The sequence below is a fragment of the Oncorhynchus kisutch genome, unplaced genomic scaffold (genome assembly GCF_002021735.2).
Source record: "Oncorhynchus kisutch isolate 150728-3 unplaced genomic scaffold, Okis_V2 scaffold962, whole genome shotgun sequence".
NCBI classification, from domain to species: domain Eukaryota; kingdom Metazoa; phylum Chordata; class Actinopteri; order Salmoniformes; family Salmonidae; genus Oncorhynchus; species Oncorhynchus kisutch.
In genome coordinates, this window is record NW_022262907.1 from 34397 (window position 1) to 52691 (window position 18295).

At 43.4% G+C, this 18295-nt stretch overlaps 2 protein-coding genes across 5 annotated transcripts; both read left to right on the forward strand.

Moving 5' to 3' along the window:
- The first annotated feature begins 350 nt into the window (after window positions 1-350).
- Window positions 351-5009, forward strand: LOC109881033 (gastrula zinc finger protein XlCGF7.1-like). The gene is made up of 2 exons (XM_031817236.1): window positions 351-943; window positions 4333-5009. The coding sequence occupies exons 1-2, from the start codon at window positions 619-621 to the stop codon at window positions 4932-4934; spliced, it is 927 nt and encodes a 308-aa protein (XP_031673096.1). The 5' UTR covers window positions 351-618; the 3' UTR covers window positions 4935-5009.
- A 6750-nt stretch (window positions 5010-11759) lies between these two features.
- LOC109881034 (zinc finger protein 239-like) lies at window positions 11760-18061 on the forward strand. 4 transcript variants are annotated; one of them, XR_004207891.1, is made up of 3 exons: window positions 12179-12349; window positions 16002-17615; window positions 17722-18035. XR_004207891.1 is itself a non-coding variant. In XM_031817241.1 (2 exons), the coding sequence occupies exons 1-2, from the start codon at window positions 12070-12072 to the stop codon at window positions 16772-16774; spliced, it is 1053 nt and encodes a 350-aa protein (XP_031673101.1). In that variant the 5' UTR covers window positions 11760-12069; the 3' UTR covers window positions 16775-18061. The 4 variants fall into 4 exon arrangements, 1 of the variants encoding a protein (XP_031673101.1); XR_004207892.1 differs by having other exon boundaries at window positions 16002-17258; window positions 17356-18035; XR_004207893.1 differs by having other exon boundaries at window positions 16002-17206; window positions 17356-18035.
- The last annotated feature ends 234 nt before the right edge of the window (window positions 18062-18295 follow it).

Genomic DNA, 18295 nt, shown 5'->3' on the forward strand with positions numbered 1-18295 from the left:
ATGCAGTCTGGTGATATGCTTTACATTCATACTCATTACAAATCTGCACTAATCAATCAACACATGCTTTCCTTTGGACATCTGCTAGTAATATACAACAACAAAAAACACCATATAGGTGCAGTGAAATGTGTTGTTTTACAGGGTCAGCCACAGTAGTACAGCATCCCTGGAGCAAATTAGTTCCTTGCTTAAGGACACATCAACAAATCTTTCAGATGTTTTCCTGTTCCACTCTGGTCCATTATTTTGTTATTATGTGATGAAAGAAATGAAAAATAGGAGCTTTTTTGTCTGGAAATAAAATAAACATCGATCTCAACTGCGTTACCCACTCCAATCAGCAGATGGAGATGAGCGTCTTTCAGGCGACGCTGCCAGTGTGACGTATAATCTAGTGGACGGGATGTTTCTTCAACAACAACAGCTGGTCAGACACCTCGGTAGCTTTCAAGACAAAATAGTCGTTGTTTAGTTGCACCTGTGTTTTAAAAATACGTATGTCTTGTTGCTAGCTAGTTTCCCCATTTAATTTCATAGATACGTGGTTAGGTAGCTGGCTTGATAAATGAGCTTATCAATAGGCTAACGAACGCTAGCTAGCTAACATCTCCGACCATGAGTTCACTAAGCTACTCTCCTCCTGATAAAGAAGAGGACGTCTCCTGTTCGGAGAAAGAAGCTCTGGTGAAAGAGGAGGAGGAAGAGAAAGATGTTACAATACAAAAACAAGTAGAGGGTGAGTCTGTTACCATGAAAGAAGAAGAGAAAGGCGTTTCAGTGAAAGAAGAGGAAGACGCGTTCAGAGTGAAAGAGGAGGAAGATGTTACAGTAAAAGAAGAGGAGGAAGAGAGAGAGGAGGATGCAGTTTTTGGAGTGAAAGAGGAGGATGAGATGACTGTCACATTGAAAGAGGAGGAGACAGGAGATCTGATTAAGACCCGTAAGTACTGTCTTAAAAACGGCAGCACAAACTATTGTTGAACTGATGCGTGGTTTTAAAGCGACGTTCGACTGACTGTTTATGCTTGAATATGTTGTTTAATGTAGGAATTGAAAAAACTACACTGTACGATGTGTATACCACCAAAGAGCGGGTCACCAACAACACGTTAATGGATTTACAGAATGGATTTGCTCTTATCATGACTCAAATTACACTGTATTACATTGGAGCTCGATTCCATAGAGGATGGTTGTAGCGTAGTCCTGTTGTAGATATGGAGGATGTAGCGTAGCCCTGTTGTAGATATAGATGATGTAGCGTAGCCCTGTTGTAGATATAGAGGATGTAGCGTAGCCCTGTTGTAGATACAGAGGATGTAGCGTAGCCCTGTTGTAGATATTAAGGATGCAGCGTAGTCCTGTTGTAGATATAGAGGATGTAGCGTAGCCCTGTTGTAGATATTAAGGATGCAGCGTAGCCCTGTTGTAGATATAGAGGATGCAGCGTAGCCCTGTTGTAGATATAGAGGATGTAGCGTAGCCCTGTTGTAGATATAGAGGATGCAGCGTAGCCCTGTTGTAGATATAGAGGATGTAGCGTAGCCCTGTTGTAGATATAGAGGATGTAGCGTAGCCCTGTTGTAGATATTAAGGATGTAGCGTAGCCCTGTTGTAGATATTAAGGATGCAGCGTAGCCCTGTTGTAGATATTAAGGATGTAGCGTAGCCCTGTTGTAGATATAGAGGATGTAGCGTAGCCCTGTTGTAGATATAGACGATGTAGCGTAGCCCTGTTTTAGATATAGACGATGTAGCGTAGCCCTGTTGTAGATATAGACGATGTAGCGTAGCCCTGTTGTAGATATAGACGATGTAGCGTAGCCCTGTTGTAGATATAGACGATGTAGCGTAGCCCTGTTGTAGATATAGACGATGTAGCGTAGCCCTGTTGTAGATATAGACGATGTAGCGTAGCCCTGTTTTAGATATAGACGATGTAGCGTAGCCCTGTTTTAGATATAGACGATGTAGCGTAGCCCTGTTGTAGATACGGAGGATGCAGCGTAGCCCTGTTGTAGATACGGAGGATGCAGCGTAGCCCTGTTGTAGATATGGAGGATGTAGCCTAGCCCTGTTGTAGATATAGACGATGTAGCGTAGCCCTGTTGTAGATATAGAGGATAAATCCATTTCAATTCAATCACGTTTTTGACAGCATCCCCTTTGAGTATCCATAGAGTATCCATAGTGTGTCCAGAGTATCCATAGTGTCCATAGTGTGTCCAGAGTATCCATAGTGTCCATAGTGTGTCCAGAGTATCCATATAGTGTCCGTAGTGTCCATAGAGTATCCATAGAGTGTCCATAGTGTATCCAGAGTATCCATAGAGTGTCCGTAGTGTCCATAGAGTATCCATAGAGTGTCCGTAGTGTGTCCAGAGTATCCATAGAGTGTCCATAGTGTCCATAGAGTATCCATAGAGTGTCCATAGAGTGTCCGTAGTATCCATAGAGTGTCCGTAGTATCCATAGTGTCCATATAGTGTCCATAGAGTGTCCATAGTATCCGTAGTGTCCGTAGTGTCCATATAGTGTCCATAGAGTGTCCATAGAGTGTCCGTAGTGTCCATAGAGTGTCCATATAGTGTCCATAGAGTGTCCGTAGTATCCATAGTATCCATAGTGTAGTGGTCAGAATGTGACTTTTTGGACCTGAATGGCAAAACATTCAGGAGATGTGGGGGCGGCAGGTAGCCTAGTGGTTAGAGCCTTGGACTAGTAACCAAAAGATTGCAAAATCGAATCCCCGAGCTGACAAGGTGAAAATCTGTCATTCAGCCCCCTGAACAAGGCAGTTAACCCACTGTTCCTAGGCCTTCATTAAAAATAAGAATTTGTTCTTAACTGACTTGTCTAGTTAAATAAATAATAAAAAATGTTCAAAGTTGACCCGTTTTGTATTCCCCACCATACCATGAGACATCCCATGTTTGAATCACTGGAATCGACAAACGGTTGAGTTTGATTATCATTTAAAAGCAAAAGGGTTGTTAAACTGTTTTATAACCCCCCCTCTCCCCTCTCCCCTCTCCCAATTAAAAAAATTAAATAATTACATTTTTAACCTTTTTAACATCAATTATCTAAAACGTGCAAAATCCATGTTGTAGTTTAGACCCTACTTTACATCATCTGAGGTTTCTGCCATCGGTTGAACAAAGGGAGTCATTTCAATTATACACATAGAATTCATAGAATGGACCTTTCAGACCATAGAATTCATAGAATGGACCTTTCAGACCATAGAATTCATAGAATGGACTTTTCAGACCATAGAATTCATAGAATGGACCTTTCAGACCATAGAATTCATAGAATGGACCTTTCAGATCATAGAATTCATAGAATGGACCTTTCAGATCATAGAATTCATAGAATGGACCTTTCAGACCATAAAATTCATAGAATGGACCTTTCAGACCATAGAATTCATAGAATGGACCTTTCAGACCATAGAAATCAGAATGATTCCTTCATAGAAAATGACTCAAGTAAAAGTCACTCAAGTAAAATACTACTTGAGTAAAAGTCTAAAAGTATTTGGTTTTAAATATACTTAAGTGTCAAATGTAAATGTAATTCCTAAAATATACTTTTAAGTATAAAAAGTAAAAGTATAAATAATTTCACATTCCTTATATTAAGCAAACCAAACTGCACCATTTTCTTTTTTTTAAATTATTTTACGGATAGCCAGGGGCAAACACACCAACACTCAGACGTTATTTACAAACAATGTATTTGTCAGATCAGATGCAGTAAGGATGACCAGGGATGTTCTCTTGATAAGTGTGTGAATTGGACCATTTTTCTGTCCTGCTAAGCATTCAAAATGTAACGAGTACTTTTGGATGTCAAGGAAAAGTACTTAGGTAGTACTTTAAAGTAGTTTTACTTAAGGTCTTTGCACCTCTGCTTCAGACCACTGCAGTACATCATTGAAATTGTAATGAACTTCTAATTACTACCACAAAGATGGCCGCCGGTCCATCCAACCGTTGAATGTCAACTTAAATGGTCCTCTCTATTCTGTTTATTTTTATGATTTTCAACAGGTTTCCTATGGAGGATTTACAGTATAATTTAAAACAACAGATATTCCCATTCAAGTCCAACATTCTCTGATGTGTGGACCTCCAACCATCTTTGTGGTTCGATTTGGAAGTCGAAATGTACATTTTACTTTTAATTATGTCATGTTGTGAAAACTGACCTCAGGTTATTAAGGGTTGTTGTCTGGATTAAACCTCATAGGAAGACAGTTTTATCATGTGGAGGTTTCCTTCAGTTCTCTGTTTAACTAAATAATCTGTTTGTCTTTGGCAGGAGAGAGACCAGACTCTCCCTCTAACAGCGGGAAGAGTCCTTCAGGGGAACCAGACCCAGAGACGCCCAAACCAGCCAAACGACATCACTGCTCGCACTGCGGAAAGGGTTTTACTAAGTTACGAAACCTAAAAGAGCATGAGAGGACACACACAGGAGAAAAGCCTTTCCAATGCTCCCAGTGTGGAAACAGTTTTAGTCAGTTAGGAAGCCTGAAAATACACAAGAGAATACACTCTGGAGAGAAGCCTTATCACTGCTCCCATTGTGGATTGACTTTTACCTGGTTAGGGAGCCTGAAGTCACATGAGAGAATACACACAGGAGAAAAGCACTACCACTGTTCCCACTGTGGAAAGAGTTTTAGGTGGTTAGAAGGCCTGACAAAGCATGAGAGGACACACACAGGAGAAAAGCCCTACCACTGTTCCCACTGTGGAAAGAGTTTTACTCAGTTGGGGAACCTGAAATCACATCAGAGGATACATACACAGGAGGAGAAGACATACCACTGCTCTAATTGTGGAAAGACATTTTCCCAGGCAGAGGACCTGAAATCACATGAGAGAATAGAGAGCCTGTGTTCTGACTTGTGTTTTTGATTGAGAATTTGTGTTTTTGTTTATGCCAAATTAAATCATATTGTTTATATGAAATCATTAAAAAAAAGAGTTTTACTTTTGTTTGAGTTTTTTCATCTGGAGACCTGATCATGTCTAAAATCAAATCAAATATTTTAAAATATGTATAAAAAAAAAATTAAATTTTAAATTAAATTAAACTTCTTATTAGCTTCGATTGATTGGATGCAAAATGTCAACCCTATGATGTTGTTTATTATATTATTTGCAAAATGTAAATTATTATATAAGTAAGTAGCCTTCCAGAACAGCTCATAGAAACAGGAGCCTTGTCTTGTATGATCCAGAACAAATCAAAGTTTATTAGTCACGGGAGTTAATGCAACAGGTGTAGTAGACCTTACAGTGAAATGCTGAATACAACAGGTGTAGTAGACCTTACAGTGAAATGATGAATACAACAGGTGTAGTAGACCTTACAGTGAAATGATGAATACAACAGGTGTAGTAGACCTCACAGTGAAATGCTGACTACAACAGGTGTAGTAGACCTCAGTGAAATGCTGAATACAACAGGTGTAGTAGACCTTACAGTGAAATGCTGAATACAACAGGTGTAGTAGACCTCACAGTGAAATGCTGAATTACAACAGGTGTAGTAGACCTTACTTACAGGCCCTAACCAACAGTGTGATTTTTAAGTAAAAAAATAGGTATTAGGTGAACAATAGATAAGTAAAGAAATAAAAAACAACAGTAGAAAATAACAGTGGCGAGGCTACATACAGACACTGGTTAGTCGGACTAATTGAGGTAGTATGTACATCAATGTATAGTTAAAGGGGCACTGGTTAGTCGGGCTAATTGAGGTAGTATGTACATCAATGTATAGTTAAAGGGACACTGGTTAGTCGGGCTAATTGAGGCAGTATGTACATCAATGTATAGTTAAAGGGACTATGTATATAAGATAAACAGAGAGTAGCAGCAGCGTAAAAGAGGGGTTGGGGGGGCGGGTATTGTGTCATTATGGGGTATTGTGACGTCATGGGGTATTGTGTCATTATGGGGTATTGTGTCGTCATGGGATATTGTGTCGCCATGGGATATTGAGTCATTACGGGGTATTGAGTCATTACGGGGTATTGTGTTGTTATGGGGTATTGTGTCATCATGGGGTATTGAGTCATTACGGGGTATTGTGTCATTATGGGGTATTGTGTCATTACGGGGTATTGTGTCGTTACGGGGTATTGTGTCGTTACGGGGTATTGTGTCGTCATGGGGTATTGTGTCGTTATGGGGTATTGTGTCATCATGGGGTATTGTGTCATCATGGGGTATTGTGTCATCATGGGGTATTGTGTCATCATGGGGTATTGTGTCATCATGGGGTATTGTGTCGTTATGGGGTATTGTGTCATCATGGGGTATTGTGTCGTCATGGGGTATTGTGTCATCATGGGGTATTGTGTCATCATGGGGTATTGTGTCGTCATGGGGTATTGTGTCATTACGGGGTATTGTGTCGTTACGGGGTATTGTGTAGTTACGGGGTATTGTGTCGTTACGGGGTATTGTGTCGTTACGGGGTATTGTGTCATCATGGGGTATTTTGTCATCATGGGGTATTGTGTCATCATGGGGTATTGTGTCATCATGGGGTATTGTGTCATCATGGGGTATTGTGTCGTTATGGGGTATTGTGTCGTTATGGGGTATTGTGTCATCATGGGGTATTGTGTCATCATGGGGTATTGTGTCATTATGGGGTATTGTGTCATTACGGGGTATTGTGTCGTTATGGGGTATTGTGTCGTTATGGGGTATTGTGTCGTTATGGGGTATTGTGTCATCATGGGGTATTGTGTCATCATGGGGTATTGTGTCGTTATGGGGTATTGTGTCATCATGGGGTATTGTGTCATTACGGGGTATTGAGTCGTTATGGGGTATTGTGTCATTACGGGGTATTGTGTCGTTATGGGGTATTGTGTCGTTATGGGGTATTGTGTCGTTATGGGGTATTGTGTCATTATGGGGTATTGTGTCGTTATGGGGTATTGTGTCGTTATGGGGTATTGTGTCATTATGGGGTATTGTGTCATTATGGGGTATTGTGTCATTACGGGGTATTGTGTCGTTATGGGGTATTGTGTCGTTATGGGGTATTGTGTCGTTATGGGGTATTGTGTCGTTATGGGGTATTGTGTCATTATGGGGTATTGTGTCATTATGGGGTATTGTGTGTAGAGTGATGAGGAGAAAAATGTATTTCATCCATTTTAGAATAAGGCTGTAACGTAACTGTCACGCCTTGGTCTTAGTATTTTGTGTTTTCTTTAATTATTTGTTCAGGCCAGGGTGTGACATGGGTTTATTGTGTTGTCGTATTGGGGTTTTTGTAGGCATTGGGATTGTGGCTGATTAGGGGTGTGTCTAGCATAGGCTTGGCTGCCTGAGGCGGTTCTCAATCAGAGTCAGGTGATATTTGTTGTCTCTGATTGGGAACCATATTTAGGTAGCCGGGGTTTCACTTAGTATTTTGTGGGTGATTGTTCCTGTATCTGTGTAGTGTTCACCAGACAGGCTGTATAGGTTTTCATGTTCTGTTTGTTGTTTTGTATTTCATGTATCGCTATTTTTTCATTAAAGAACATGAGTAACCACCACGCTGCATTTCGGTCCGACTCTCCTTCAACAGACGAACGCCATTACAGAATCACCCACCACACACGGACCGAGTGGCGTGGTAACAGGCAGCAACAGCAGGAGCAGCGAAAGGAGGATGAATTGTTCAGAGAGGGACCCTGGGATCAGCCGGGAGAATATCGCCGCCCCAAAGAAGAACTAGAGGCGGAGAGAGCTGAGAGACGCTGGTATTACGAGAAACAACAGCGGCAGCAGGAGCTACAAAATCGGGACTATACGACGTGGGAAGAAATAGACAGGTGGGCGGTCGACCCAGAGAGAGTGCCGGAGCCCGCCTGGGATTCGCTGGATCAGTGCGAAGAGGGTTATAGGAGAATGGAGTTGGAGAGACAATCACGACGGCGCAGAAGAAAGCCCGTGAGTCAGCCCCAAAAATGTATTGGGGGGGGGGGGCTCAGAGGGAGAGTGGCAGAGTCAGGAGATAGACCTGAGCCAACTCTCCTTGTTAATCGTGAAGAGCCGGTGTTAGAGGTGAGCGAAGCTGAGACTGTGAAGGAGTTAATGGGGAAAGTGGAGTGGAGAGTAATGAGGGAGTTGCTAGCTTGGTGCTTTAGGTACAAGATTCGTCCGACGGAGAGTGTTTCGGGGATTTGATGGCACCTGGGTCAGCGCTCCATACTCATCCTGAGGTGCGTGTTAGTCAGCTGGTGAGAATTGTGCCAGCCTCACGCACTAGGCCTCCTGTGTACCTACCTAGCCTTGCACGTCCTGTGCCAGTCCTGCTTTCAGGCTCTCCAGTACACCTTCACGGTCCAGTCCATCCTGTGTCACCTTCACATACCAGTCCTCCGGTGGCAGCTCCCCGCACCAGGCTTCCTGTGCGTGTCCTCGATCCAGTACCACCAGTTCCAGCACCACGCACCAGGCCTTCAGTGCGCCTCGCCTGTTCAGCGCAGCCAGCGCTTTCCTCCTCTCCTGCGCTGTTGGAGTCTCCCGCCTGTTCAGCGCTTCCAGAGCCTTTCTCCTCTCCTGCGCTGCCAGAGTCTCCTGCCTGTTCAACGCAGCCAGAGCCTTCCTTCTCTACAGCGCTGCTGGAGTCTCCCGCCTGTTTAGCGCAGCCAGAGCCTTTCTCCTCTCCTGCGCTGCCGGAGCCTCCCGCCTGTTCAGCGCAGCCAGCGTTTTCCTCCTCTCCTGCGCTGTCGGAGTCTCCCGCCTGTTCAGCGCTTCCAGAGCCTTCCTCCTCTACAGCGCTGCCGGAGCCTCCTGCCTGTTCGGAGCAGCCTGAGCTGCCAGACTGCATGGAGCAGCCTGAGATGTCAGTCTGCATGGAGCAGCCAGAGCTGTCAGTCTGCATGGAGCAGCCAGAGCTGTCAGTCTGCATGGAGCAGCCAGAGCTGTCAGTCTGCATGGAGCAGCCAGAGCAGTCAGTCTGCATGGAGCAGCCTGAGCTGTCAGTCTGCATGGAGCAGCCTGAGATGCCAGTTTGCATGGAGCAGCCAGAGCTGTCAGTCTGCACAAAGCAACCAGTCTGCATGGAGCAGCCAGAGATGTCAGTCTGCATGGAGCAGCCAGAGCTGCCAGTCTGCATGGAGAAGCCAGAGCTGTCAATCTGCATGGAGCAGCCAGAGTTGCCAATCTACATGGAGCAGCCAAAGCTGCCAGTTTGCATGGAGCAGCCAGAGCTGCCAGTTTGCATGGAGCAGCCAGAGCTGTCAGTCAGCCATGATTCTTCCAGATCTGCCAGTCAACCAGACTCTTCCAGATCCGCCAGCCAGCCAGGATCTGCCGGAGCCAACTACCTGCCTGGGCTTCCTCTCAGTACTGGGCTTCCTCTCAGTACTGGGCTTCCCCTCAGTCCCGGGCTTCCCCTCAGTCCCGGGCTTCCCCTCAGTCCCGGGCTGCCCCTCAGTCTCGGGCTTCCCCTCAGTCCCGAGCTTCCCCTCAGTCCCGAGCTGCCCCTCAGTCCCGAGCTGCCCCTCAGTCCCGAGCTGCCCCTTAGTCCAGTGGGGTTCTGGGTGAGGACTATTAGGCCATGGTCGGCGGCGAGGGTGGATTATCCCAGGACGCGAAGGGGAGGAACATTGACATTAATGGAGTGGTGTCCACGTCCCAAGCCGGAGCCGCCACCATGGACAGACGCCCACCCGGACCCTCCCTATGGTTTTGAGGTGCGTCCGGGAGTCCGCACCTTGGGGGGGGGGGGTTCTGTAGTATTTTGTGTTTTCTTTAATTATTTGTTCAGGCCAGGGTGTGACATGGGTTTATTGTGTTGTCGTATTGGGGTTTTTGTAGGCATTGGGATTGTGGCTGATTAGGGGTGTGTCTAGCATAGGCTTGGCTGCCTGAGGCGGTTCTCAATCAGAGTCAGGTGATATTCGTTGTCTCTGATTGGGAACCATATTTAGGTAGCCGGGGTTTCACTTAGTATTTTGTGGGTGATTGTTGGAAAATGGGAAGGGGTCTGAATACTTTCCGAATTCACTGTTTCAAATAGTATGTTGAAACAATGTCGAAATAAACATGTCTTCATTTTCACACAGTCAGAAACTATAAATAGATGTCTACATTTTAATTAGTAAAAAGATCCTCAAATATCACATTCATTTGTAACTATCAATTTTTTCACAAAGTTGGTTCCTGTTGAAGTGTTTGGTTACTAATCCAACACTCTAACCACTAGGCTACACTACCGCTCCAAATGATTGGTCCTGTTCGTGTTTGGTGAAACAGAAACCCTGATGATTGGTTGACCCAATAGAACCTTCCACAATGCAGCCAATGGCTGTAAGTTACAGCTGGGGATGAGGAATTGTCTGCAGTCGACTGTCTGCAATTGACTTTATGATCTTTGATTAAATGGTTGTTTGATGTAGTTCATGTAGTCGACATTTAGGCGGTGATGGAGGTGATGGACACTTTTTATCCCCATAATGCATCACAATTTGAAAAGGCGGTGACTTGACAAAAGTGATCCGCTCGAACGAGCCCATTGCCATAACATGTGCAAACACCTGTCCAAGCGTTGTAAACTCAGTCAGGTGTCAGCAACGTCTGATCAGAGAAACGCACCCAAAGACTGCAGGTGGGGGCATTTAAAGAGCTAGCCCCAACCCTTTTCAGGTGAATGAGGTGGGCTGAGGTGTGGCAACCAATAATGCTGTGTTCGTAACCAAGTGCGAGGTCGGGATATTCCAATTGTGAAGTAGTAAATACCAGTTGAATGGCCATTCATGTGGATTTTTTCCCAGTCGTATGTGGTAAATTCCCACTTGGTTATGAATGCAGCGTACTGATAACTAACCCCATATGTGTCATTGGCGTTGTTTCCAATGGGAACAAAGTTGTATCGTGCCTCACATTCATCACACATGACATAGGTATCATCTTGCTCTTTCAGCACTTCATCAAATCTTTCCCAAACTTCACTTTTGTGACCCTCCCGTCTCTTTATTTTCAACTCTCCATTTCGCAGATTTTCTTAATAAATTAATAAACAATTATCTGTTTGTTTGACTGAATCACAAAATATTGCTGATGTGAAGTAGTATAATTTTATTTAACTAGGCAAGTCAGTTAAGAACAAATTCTTATTTACAATGACGGCCTACCAAAAGGCAAAATGCAGGATGGGGGATAGAAAAAATATATAGGACCAAACACATCACGACAAGAGAGACAACACAATCTTACTACAACACATACACTACATAAAGAGAGACCTAAGACGACAACATGGCATGGCAGCAACACATGACAACAACATGACAGCAGCACAAGGCATTGTACAAACATTATTAGGCACAGACAACAGCACAAAGAGGAAGAAGGTCGAGACAACAATACATCAAGCAAAGCAGCCATAACACTGACAATTGACATTATATTGTCAAGATTGGAGTTAAATCCCTAACTAGGTATTCATGTATTAACATTTTATTCATTAAGCAGGCTCATATCAAACCAACGACCCTGGCGTTGCGTGCGCCATGCTTTATCAACTGAGCTACACGGAACTATTCTACCAGTATCTATTCATAACGTACATATTCATATGTAGCTACAGGTCTGCATTAAACTATTCTACCAGTATATATTCATAATGTACATATTCACATGTGGCTACACGTCGGCATAGACGAATGTTTTTGCTCATCTTTAAATGAATAAACAATGTAGTTAATATTTTTCTAAACTGCGTTACCCATTCCAGTCAGCTGACGGCGATATGCGACCTTCAGATTGTGACGTCATACCTAGTGGACCAAACGACACCGGAAGCTGTTTCACCAACACGGATACTGACTCATTCAAGCACCTCTTTAGCCTGGTAGCCAACATACAACCGAAAGCATTAAAGCTCTTTAGACCATTTTTTGTGTAAATTGATCTCGGTGTTTTTAACACACCGATCTACTATTTAACTTAAACGTAACTTGTTCAATTTACAAATGTGTTGATTATACTTAACCTAAGCTAATCGTCAATGCTAGCTAGCTAGCCCACCATGAGCTCTCCAAGCTACTCTCCTCCTGCTAAAGAAGAGGTCTGCTGGACGGAGAAAGAGGGTCTGGGGCTGAACATTGTCGTGAAAGAAGAGGGGGAGGATGTTTCAGTAAAAGGAGAGGAAGAAGCGTTCAGAATGAAAGAGGAGGAAGAGGAGGCTATCAGTATCACATTGAAAGAAGAGGAAGAACCTTTTGGAGTGGAAGAGGAGGCTATCCCAATAAAAGAGGAGGAAGACGCTTGGAGAGATGAAGAGGAGACTGAAGATCTGATTAACACCAGTGAGTACTGTCTTAAAAACACGGCCAGAAACTCTGCAGTTGTTGAACTAATGTGTGATTTTAAAGCCAAAGGGTCATTGCACTGAAATGTGCTCCTCACCAGAACCCCAAATATAAGCTTGTAAACAGTGCAAATGTAAACAAACACTGTATTTGACTCAAAACGGTTTTAAAACCATCATTTTGATCTGATGGTGGGTCCTTGCATCCACAGCTCTGTCTATGAATGAGAGATGTTCCATTTGTTCAAACCCTCAGCTACTCTCCCCTCTCTGGTTATTAGGACAGTGGAGATATAAAACGTTTAAGTACCAATAAGGAGTATGATATTTATGGCTCTACCTTTCTCACTCATTATTATTCATGATCCATTCATGATTATCCCTAATCATGTTAGCATCCATATTAATATACAAGTGTTCAGAAACATATTCTATTCTTGTGTGACTCGTATGATACGATAAATTATGTACTGTTCATTTCTATTGGGTACAACATCATCTGAAACACAACCAAAACAAACTGCAAATGTATCCAACAAGTTTGCTGAGTCACAAGCTTGATGTAGTCATTGTGTTCTAGGAATATGGGACCAAATACTTCAATACACATATAAATTAATTTTGGCCAAATACTTCTGAGGTATTCAAATGGGGGGACAAGATACATGAAGTGGTGTTATTTCTAAGAGCCACATTAAACTGTTATCTTCCCTGTCTAGATAAATACGTAGTGGAGTACAGAGCCACATTAAACTGTTATCTTCCCTGTCCAGATAAATACGTAGTGGAGTACAGAGCCACATTAAACTGTTATCTTCCCTGTCCAGATAAATACGTAGGGGATCACAGAGCCACATTAAACTGTTATCTTCCCTGTCCAGATAAATACGTAGTGGAACACAGAGCCACATTAAACTGTTATCTTCCCTGTCTAGATAAATATGTAGTGGAACACAGAGCCACATTAAACTGTTATCTTCCCTTTCCAGATGAATACAGTGCCTTGCGAAAGTATTCGGCCCCCTTGAACTTTGCGACCTTTTGCCACATTTCAGGCTTCAGACATAAAGATATAAAACTGTATTTTTTTGTGAAGAATCAACAACAAGTGGGACACAATCATGAAGTGGAACGACATTTATTGGATATTTCAAACTTTTTAACAAATCAAAAACAGAAAAATTGGGCGTGCAAAATTATTCAGCCCCAGACACACTTCTTCAGGTACCAACAGATTCACAGTAAACCCCAGACACACTTCTTCAGGTACCAACAGATTCACAGTAAACCCCAGACACACTTCTTCAGGTACCAACAGATTCACAGTAAACCCCAGACACACTTCTTCAGGTACCAACAGATTCACAGTAAACCCCAGACACACTTCTTCAGGTACCAACAGATTCACAGTAAACCCCAGACACACTTCTTCAGGTACCTGCAGATTCCTAACTTTACAAGAAAGATATTCCCCTCTTTCCCTTCTCTCCCACCCACCAGCTGGCTTGATAAATGTCTGAACCTGGATCCCTATGTACAGGGACACATTTCTATGCTGTATGACATTATTCTGAATATTGCATGCCCCCCACTTCTGACCAATGGAAAGCGTTGTGGGAGGGAGGGAGAGTTTGGAAGCGAGATTTCCGATATCACCTGACATCCTGAATACACTTCATCCTCAATCTGCAGTAGACACGGGTTACTGCAGTTTAAAGTATTCTACAGTAGTATTCTGCAGTAGACACGGGTTACTGCAGTTTAAAGTATTCTGCAGTAGTATTCTACATTAGACAGGTTACTACAGTTTAAAGTATTCTACAGTAGTATTCTGCATTAGACACGAGTTACTACAGTTTAAAGTATTCTGCATTAGACACAGGTTACTACAGTTTAAAGTATTCTGCATTAGACAGGTTACTGCAGTTTAAAGTATTCTGCAGTAGTATTCTGCATTAGACACGAGTTACTACAGTTTAAAGTATTCTGCAGGAGTATTCTGCAGTAGACACGGGTTACTACAGTTTAAAGTATTCTGCAGTAGACAGTTTACTACAGTTTAAAGTATTCTGCAGTAGTATTCTGCATTAGACACAGGTTACTACAGTCTAAAGTATTCTGCAGTAGTATTCTGCAGTAGACACAGGTTACTGCAGTTTAAAGTATTCTGCATTAGACACTGGTCATGTCTGACACTAGTTCATTCTGTTCCTCTACTGGTCATGTCTGACACTAGTTCCATTCTGTTACTCTACTGGTCATGTCTGACACTAGTTCATTCTGTTCCTCTACTGGTCATGTCTGACACTAGTTCCATTCTACTACTCTACTGGTCATGTCTGACACTAGTTCCATTCTACTAATCTACTGGTCATGTCTGACAATAGTTCCATTCTGTTTCTCTACTGGTCATGCCCGACACTAGTTCATTCTGCCCCTCGTTCTTTGAGACTGTCTCATATACATGCACTAAGGACATTTCCCCAGATACCTCTGTCGCTATTTTCTGGGTAGCACCCGAAGGGCTCCCTCTCTGTAACACCCAATCAGAGGCCATAGCTTTCTCATCCCTCCAAACATATTATTATTCTTAAGTGGAAGTCAGATACCCAGCCTTCGCATGTTCACTGGGTCAGTGATGTTATGTCTTATATCTTAAACTTGAGAAGCTCAAATATTCCATCCGTGGCTTCTCTTGTCAAGCAGCGATTTCTTAAGTACTTTGAGAGTAATCTCTGAGATCTTAATATAGCCTCTGCTCTGAGATCTTAATATAGCCTCTGCTCTGAGATCTTAATATAGCCTCTGCTCTGAGACCTTAATATAACCTCTGCAACTCCCCATATCCTTCCATTGTTTATATGTACATCCAGATACTAACAGTGGTGGCCTAAAAGTGCTCGGTCCTCTTTTTCCTGTAGTCCACAATCATCTCCTTTGTCTTGATCACGTTGAGGGAGAGGTTGTTGTTCTGGCACCACACGGCCAGGTCTCTGATCCCCTCCCTATAGTCTACAGGAGGGGACTGAGCACGCACCCCTGAGGGACCCCTGTGTTGAGGATCAGTGTGGCGGATATGCCACTGTGATTTATTTGTATTCTTTATTTTATCAGGTATGTTTACTGAGAACACATTTACTCATTTACAGCAACGACCTAGGGAATAGTGACAGGGGAGAGGAGATGAATGAGCCAATTGGAAGTTGGGGATGATTAGGTTGGCCATGATGGTATGAAGGCCAGGCTGGGAATTTAGCCAGGACACCGGGGTTAACTACTCTACTCTTAAGATAAGTTCAGCGGGATCTTTAGTGACCACAGAGAGTCAGGACATCCCATCCAAAAGACTGTCCCCAATCACTGCCCTGGGGAATTGGGATATTTTTTTTAGACCAGAGGAAAGACTGCCTCCTACTGGCCCTCCAACACCACTTCCAGCAGCACCTGATCTCCCATCCAGGTACCGAGCAGGACCAACCCTGCTTAGCTTCAGAGGCAAATCAGCAGTGGTATGCAGCGTGGTATGCTGCTGGTTAACATGCTCCTTTGTTGAGTGATCTAGTCCAGATTTAACCTCATAGGAAGACAGTTGTATTATGTGGAGGTTTCATTCAGGTCTCTGTTAAACTAAATCTGTTTGTCTTTGGCAGGAGAGAGACCAAACTCTCATGATGACAGCGGGAAGAGTCCTTCAGGGAAACCAGACCCGGCGACACCCAAACCAACGAGACGACATCAGTGCTCCCACTGTGGAAAGAGTTTTCCCTGGTTAAAGGCCCTGAAGCAGCATAAGAAAAAACACTCTGGAGAGAAGCCTTATCGCTGTTCTCAATGTGGAATGACTTTTACCTGGGCAGGAAGCCTATGGGGGCATAAGAGAATACACTCCGGAGAGAAGCCTTACCACTGCTCCCACTGTGGAAAGAGTTTTAGGAAGTTAGGTGACCTGAAGGCGCATGAGAGGACGCACACAGGAGAAAAGCCCTACCAATGCTCCCAGTGTGGAAATAGTTTTAGCAAGCTAGGGAACCTAAAACAGCATAAAAGAACACACACAGGAGAAAAGCCCTACCAATGCTCCCAGTGTGGAAAGAGTTTTAGCCATTCAGGGAGCCTTAAAGACCACGAGAGGAGACACAGACAAGAAAAACCCTACCAATGCTCCCTGTGTGGAAAGAGTTTTATCAAGTTAGGGGCCCTGAATCGGCATGAGAGGACACACACTGGAGGGGATAAAACGTACCACTGCTCCCTGTGTGAAAAGAGTTTTAACCGATTAAGACATCTGAATAAGCATGAAAGAATACATACACAGGAAGAGAAGACATACCACTGCTCTCAGTGTGGAAAGACATTTTCCCAGTCAGAGGACCTGAAATCACATGAGAGAATAGAGAGACTGTGTTCTGACTTAAGTTTTTGACTGAGAATTAGTGTTTTTGTTTCATGCCACATTAAATCATATTGTTTATGATTTAACCTGTCTATATAATACATAACTGTACTATAACACACACAGGAGAGAGAACCTTCCACTGTTCTCATTTGCTTTTGACTGAGAATTAAGTGTTTTTTTGTTTTTTATAACCCACTGATGGGTTTAGATTTTTAAACTTTAAATATTGTTAATCATCCGTTTTACGAGAGACATAAGGGGTGCCATAGTCTGGTTTCTACAACAGAAGTTAATGGTTATGAGGAATGTATATATGGTGGGTTCAGTTAAGCTTGTAATGTGTTGAGTGAAGGGAGGACGATCACATGCTGGTGGAGAGATGTGGATTAGTGAGGAAGGGAGCCGAGGTCAGGTCACATGCTGGTGGAGAGATGTGGATTAGTGAGGAAGGGAGCCGAGGTCAGGTCACATGCTGGTGGAGAAATGTGGATTAGTGAGGAAGGGAGCCGAGGTCAGGTCACATGCTGGTGGAGAGATGTGGATTAGTGAGGAAGGGAGCCGAGCGTCAGGTCACATGCTGGTGGAGAGATGTGAGGAAGGGAGCCGAGGTCAGGTCACATGCTGGTGGAGAGATGTGGATTAGTGAGGAAGGGAGCCGAGGTCAGGTCACATGCTGGTGGAGAGATGTGGATTAGTGAGGAAGGGAGCCGAGGTCAGGTCACATGCTGGTGGAGAGATGTGGATTAGTGAGGAAGGGAGCCGAGGTCAGGTCACATGCTGGTGGAGAAATGTGGATTAGTGAGGAAGGGAGCCGAGGTCAGGTCACATGCTGGTGGAGAGATGTGGATTAGTGAGGAAGGGAGCCGAGGTCAGGTCACATGCTGGTGGAGAGATGTGTGGATTAGTGAGGAAGGGAGCCGAGGTCAGGTCACATGCTGGTGGAGAGATGTGGATTATTGAGGAAGGGAGCCGAGGTCACATGAAGGGAGAAGGAACAGTTTATCGCCCGCATCACTTAACTTCCTGCCTAGCAACAAAGATGTCATGTCTAGAGAGAAGGACGAGACTCCACCCAGATTGGGGTATATATATACATATATACATATACATATATATACATACTTATATATATACATATATATACATATACACATACATACATACATACACACATACATACATACACACATACATACATACATACATACACACATACATACATACACTACCACTGGTGGAAGTATGTCTTTGTCTGTTCAGCCGTTCGATCCTGAATAAAGTTGGTTGCCGCTTTTATTGTGTCCGTCGATTTCTTACTCTGATATTTAGAACCAAACACCACAAATCATATTGTTTTATGAATTCTTACAACAACAACAATTATTTTTAAATTTTTTTCATCATTTACATTAATATTCAGACCCTTTGCTTTGAAACTCGAAATTAAGCTCAAGTGCATCCTGTTTCCATTTATCATCCTTGAGATGTTTCTTCAACTTGATTGGAGTGCACCTGTGGTAAATTCAATTGATTGGACATGATTTGGAA